Source organism: Corvus brachyrhynchos, unplaced genomic scaffold (assembly GCF_000691975.1).
Source record: "Corvus brachyrhynchos isolate BGI_N302 unplaced genomic scaffold, ASM69197v1 scaffold19, whole genome shotgun sequence".
Taxonomy (NCBI): domain Eukaryota; kingdom Metazoa; phylum Chordata; class Aves; order Passeriformes; family Corvidae; genus Corvus; species Corvus brachyrhynchos.
Window position 1 is genome coordinate 343,841 of NW_008246061.1, and position 5,541 is coordinate 349,381.

Consider the following 5,541-nt stretch of genomic DNA (forward strand, 5'->3'; position numbering starts at 1 on the left):
CTGCCGGAGCAGGTCGGGGGCAGAGCCAGTGGCTGCGGGCACAGGGAGCGTTATTTTCTGTGAAAGCTGCTGGTATCTGTTAGAAAAAGGAGAAATGCTCCAGCCCCAGGAGGAAAGGAGGAGGAACCGGGTCTGACAGTTGTGGTGCTTGCACAACACCGCCCTCGCCCGTGGGGCAGGGATGCGGGTGTCCCTCTGGAATGACAATTCGCTTTCCAGCCTGTGTCCTGTGAACCCTCCAGCTGCGAGCAGAACCACCAGCCCACCCATTCCCTGCTACTGGGACCATGAGCCCCCCTGGCCCTCTGGGCAGCCCCGCAGGTGTCCCTGTCCGCAGGGACTGAGCCGGGCTGAGCCCGTGCCGTGGCCGTTCCCACGGTGACAGCACATGTGACTGCTCTTGGGACATCGGCTGCTGGAAACCACTTCCCCACTCCCTCGGGAAAACCACTCTGGGCATCCCAGGGTCCTCGGCTCTGGCTGTTCCCTCTCCACTGCAAAGGCTCTGTGCTGAGTCAGGGCTGTGTCACACCAGCGCAGAGCAGAAATGGCCCTTGCAGCAGGCAAAAGTCAAGGTTGGGTTTGTGTTTGGTTTTTGTTTTGTTTTTTTTTTTTTATTGCAACTTTTTACACTGCCTAAATCTAGCCCTGCCAGGAGTCAACACTGTGTGCAGAAACCTCCAAGTCCTTTCCTACAGCTCTGCCCACCCCAGGAGGAGAAGAAAAGTAGGATCTGAAACTCAGGTTGAAAAACATTACTAAAAAAAGCAGGGGAAACCAGCCTCCCTCGGTTTGGTGTTTGTTTTCCCTCAGGCTTTGCTTGCACTAAACCCAGTGTGTCCCTGGAGCGTTGTGTCCCCTTAACCCTGTCTGGGCTCTGCCCTATCTGCTGTTCCAGCCCACGGTGCCAGCGGGGAGAGTCCTTCTCAAGGACAAACGTGTGCCTGGGCCCTGGCAGGATCACCCTGTGCAGCACAACTGCCCCAGCTCTGTCCTGGAGCTGAGGAGGGAGCTGAGGAGGGGAAGGTGGAGCGGCTGAGGAGGCAAAACCTCTCATGCTGTGCCCCTGACCTGGAGCTTCCCCATCCTCTGGTCCTGCCACTGCGACCAGACACAGCCAAGGTCTGGTTGCTGCTCCTGCCCAGAGTTCCTTAAATTACATGGATTAAAGAGTGAGGAGAGGATGTGGGCACTGACAGCTCCTTCCCCAAAGGACAGCCACCCCCTTTCCAAACAGCAGGGGCTGAGGCTGGGCTGGCACCTCCAGCAGCACGGTGAGGTTGAGGTGCCCTTGTCCCCCTGCCAGGAACAGGGGAGGGGACAGCGCGACCCCAGTGTGGTGGGGAGGCAGAGCAAGATCCAGGGCTGGATCTCCTGGGGCTGTTCATGGGGTGGAGAAATGGATCACCCTGAACTCGGTGAGCAGGGCCACACACAGGAACGCCAGGTAGTAGGCGATGAGGCAGATGCCGTAGGCCTTCCCCAGCTGGAAACACTGCGCTGGCACCGTCACGAAGGAGAACACCAGGCTCAGCCCCAGCGCCCCGGCCAGCACCCACACCAGGGGGCTGTCAGGCTCCAGCTGTGGAGACATGGGAGTGATGTGGGGTGAAACCAGCATCCTGCTGCCAGCCTGACCCGTGTCACCATGTCACCACAGCCTGACCTTCACCAGCGGCTGGGAGGCGGGCCTTCGCCGCCGCGGAGGCGGATGTCTGGAGCACGTTCAGGATGGCCGCACAGCACGGGAAGGCTCGGGGGAGCAACAGCACTGACCACATCCCTGTGCCCCACATCCTCCTCCTCCCTGTATCTCATGGCTAAAGCGCTCTCTGTCTGTGGGGAATACAACCTCAAGCACTTGAGGAGAGGCTTCAGCCTGGTCTGAGGACCACCCAAAACCCACCGGAGGGAGGCACAGCCCCCTCCCCTCCTTCCCTTTGGCAGATCCCAAATCTGCACCACTGCAGCCCAAACTCCTGGCCCTCTGGGGCTGGGACAGCTGTGGGGACAAGGGGGTGCTGCTGGCTCTGTCCTTGCACCTCCCAAATCCCTCACTGACCCCTTGCACTGTGGGAACACTGTGGGGTTCGCTGGCATTGGAGGAACTCTGGGATGGATCCTGCCCCGCTCCTCTCCAGGGGTCCCACAGCACCAGGGGCTCTCCCTGGTGTAGGCAGGGAAACTGAGGCAGCTCCTGCCCCACATGCCACCACCCTGCTCCTTGCACCCAAAGGATACTGAAGATGATGCCCCCGAAGCAGGCGGAGAAGGCCATGCGGGGATAGCCCTGCCGGGCCATGGTGAGGTCGGAGAAGGTGTCTGTGGAGGGACAAAGGGAGACCTTGGGGATGACAGGGGGACCCCAGGGTGTGCCAGGGGGGCACTGGGGACCAGCAGAGCCCTCACCACCAATGCTGTTGCCCCAGGCCAGCAGTGTCAAGCCCAGCACAGTGTTGCTGAGCTGGAAGATGACACCCAGGGTCCGCAGGATGTTCACCAGCTCCGTGGCTGCAGCGTTGATCCACATGGCACTGGCCAAAAACCCAAGGAAGGCAAACACCTGACAGGAAGAGGAGCAAGCTGGTCCCTGTGTGCATCCCACAGGACCCTGCACACCTCTTGGGGACACTGGGGACTGGGAAAGAGGTCCAACTTCCTGCTCTGCCCCCAGGGACCCTCAGCCCCATCTGGAGCAGGCTGGGCTGGTCCCTGGTGGGTGTTCAGGGCTGGGAGACACCTTACACAGTGATACTTGGGTGGGTCCTCATTGCTGGTGGTGATGAAGATGATGAGGGCCAGGACAGAAGCAACCAGTGTGACCAGTCCCCAGACTGGGAAGACGCCCTGGATCTGGTACAGCCCATCTGCACATGGTGGGGAGAGGGGGTGTCAGAGTGGCTGGGGCAGGATCTAGCCAGGCTTGAGGCAGGAGGTAAAGCCTTGTCAGCTAAGCCACCTCTACCCTACACCCTCACAGAGCTGCCCCCCTCTGTGCCTCAGTTTCCCCAGGCAGGCCAGGCCTGCTCCATTTTTCCCCAAGGCCCTGGATGCTGGGGGCTCAAGCCCCCCGCCCCTGTAGGGGGTGCAAATCATGCAAATCGGCTGCAAATCAAGCCCCCAGCTTGGCTCTTCCCCACCCACAATGGGAAGCCAGTTCTGAAAGGCTCCTGCAGTCCCCAGGGCTTCGGGGGCCATCTCAGTCCTGTCCCCTTCTGGAAGCTGGGACTGCCCCAGGCTCTTACAGGCGCCCGACTTGAGGGTGAGGACACAGAGCAGGGGGCTGGTGAGGATGTGCAGGCAGTTGAGGGGTCTCTTCCAGTTCAGGTCATCCTTGTCGGGGTCCACAACAGGAACAGTGAGCAGCAGCACCAGCTCCACGGGCACCTGGGACGGGGGACACCCATCTGGGACACCCTGCGAGGTGCCCCACGGCCTGCTCCCAACCCGACAGCCCCTGTCCCACCATCCCCAGGGAGACAGAGCCCCAAGGGCCAGCAGGGACAGGGATGTCCCTTGGGGGGCTCCTCCTGGCTCCTGCCCCCCCTGCTCACCTTGAAGGCCTTGAAGAGCCGCCAGTACCAGGGCTTCCTCCTCCACTTGCGGTAGTCCAAGGGGCTGAGGGCCGTGGTGAGGATGCGCAGGGAGGTCTCCCGGGAGGGCAGCAGGGGCCGGTACTCCTCCCCTGTGAGGGGCCACAGGGGCTGAGTGGGGTGGGGGCTCCCTGTCCTCCCAACCCTTCCAGCATGGGGCTACGTTCCCAGGGAGCGTCCCAGGGTGTGTCCCCAGGGAGCTCCCCCTGCCCCATGGGCTCAGTCACACCTGCAGCAGCCTGGGAGTCTCTGGGACCCCTGAGGACAGAGCAGGGAACAACATACCATAGTCCCCACTGTTTGTGCCTGAGGGCTCCGGCTCTTCCACATCTGTCGGCATCTCTGGGGGGAAGAGGAGCGGACAGGGGCAGTGGAAGGGGACCCCAACACACCGGGGGTCCCATCCCAGCTGGGCAGCCCTTACCTGGCTCCCAGGGCCCAGGAGGGGCCAGCCCGTCCCCCCGCTGCCGACGGTGAATGCAGGTACAGAGCACCACGGTGAGCACGTAGAACACGTAGAGCCCCAGGTAACCTGGGAGGGAGGAGTTATGGGGGGGTCACGGCACCCCAGGCTGCTCCCACCATCCCCACAGCGCTCACCCAGAGCCTCTCCCAGCCTGATCCTGCCCAGGTAGAGCACCACGAAGGTGAGGAACACGGCCGCCATGTAGAAGATGACATCCCTGAGGAAGGGTCTGGAGGCAGCCGTGAAGGGCTTGACCAGGGCGATGCCCCCGGCCACCACTGTGGTCACAAACACACCGGCACCTGCCAACACAACGGGACTCTCTTGGGACATGGGAACATCCCACAGCTCCAAAATATCACCCCGTGAGGAGCTGGCAGTGGGGTCCCCTTACCAAAGATGGCCCCGATGGCCAGCCCCGCTGTCCGGGGGTCGGAGAAGGCTACCACAGCACTGAAGACATCAGGTGCCCCATTTCCAAAGGCCAGGAAGGTGACACCATGGAGAGAGGACGTCAAGGAAAAGACCTGGTGTCCTGTCCTCCTTCTGTGGGGACATGGGTGCTGTGTACTCCTGTCCAGTGCCAGCACATGGTCCTGCTGTCACCTCCAGCTCACACTTCGAATTGGTTTCCTCTGGCATGGTGCCGAGGGGACACAAAGTGACCCTGTCACGGCCACCTCCCCTGCCCTGTCCCCACGGCCACCTCCCTGGTCCGTCCTGGCTGAGGTCCCCTGTGATTTGCCAAGGATACTGCCACATTGTGGGACAGCTTCAGGTTGGTGGAGATGGCTGATAAATTGGGGCAGAAGCTGGAAGGGCAGAGAAGGAGACAGAGAGAGGTGATGGGGCTACTTGGGAACCACAGGGCTCCTGGTCACTCTGGGGACAGTCCCCTTCTCTGCAGGGCCACTCACAACTTCTCCGCTGTCACACTGAGGATGATGAACAGGTACAGGAGCCAGAGAGCCTGTGGGGTCAGGGGTGCACAGAGAGGGGTCAGTGGGGTCCCCACCCCACACCCCCACAGCAGAGCATCCCCAGCACTGCCTGTTCCCGTTCTTACATAGAGGGTGACAGCCAGGGGCAGCAGCTGGGGCGGGAAGACACAGAAGACTCCATTGAGGTAGTCGAGGAAGCCCCCGTCCAGCCGGCAGTCAGGGTTGCTCCAGATGAAGTGGCACCACTCGGAGCTGTTGTGCTTCCGAACCTCCCAGCACTGCGAGGCAGAGGGGAGGGTGCTTGGCCGGGCCCCCCCGAGCACCCACTGCCCGCCCTGAGGGGACACTGCCCACCCTGAGCACCCACTGCCCTCCTGAGGGCTGCCACGGGCACCCTGAGGGGACACTGCCCACCCCGAGCACCCACCGCCCTCCCGAGGGCTGCCATGTTCACCCTGAGGGGACACTGCCCACCCCGAGCACCCACTGCCCGCCCTGAGGGGACACTGCCCACCCTGAGCACCCACTGCCCTCCCGAGGG

General features: G+C 62.3%; 1 protein-coding gene across 1 annotated transcript; it reads right to left on the bottom strand.

The window, feature by feature from the left end:
- Positions 1-581: 581 nt before the first annotated feature.
- SLC8B1 (solute carrier family 8 member B1) lies at positions 582-5,536 on the bottom strand (the record flags this gene model as incomplete). The annotated part of the gene is made up of 14 exons (XM_017746476.1): positions 582-1,582; positions 1,667-1,691; positions 1,737-2,322; positions 2,410-2,563; positions 2,746-2,867; positions 3,246-3,387; positions 3,555-3,685; positions 3,879-3,935; positions 4,018-4,125; positions 4,194-4,361; positions 4,454-4,559; positions 4,814-4,871; positions 4,977-5,029; positions 5,126-5,536. Coding segments are annotated over 14 exons (2,319 nt in total), but the record flags the coding sequence as incomplete, so codon positions are not given.
- Between the last annotated feature and the right edge of the window lie 5 nt (positions 5,537-5,541).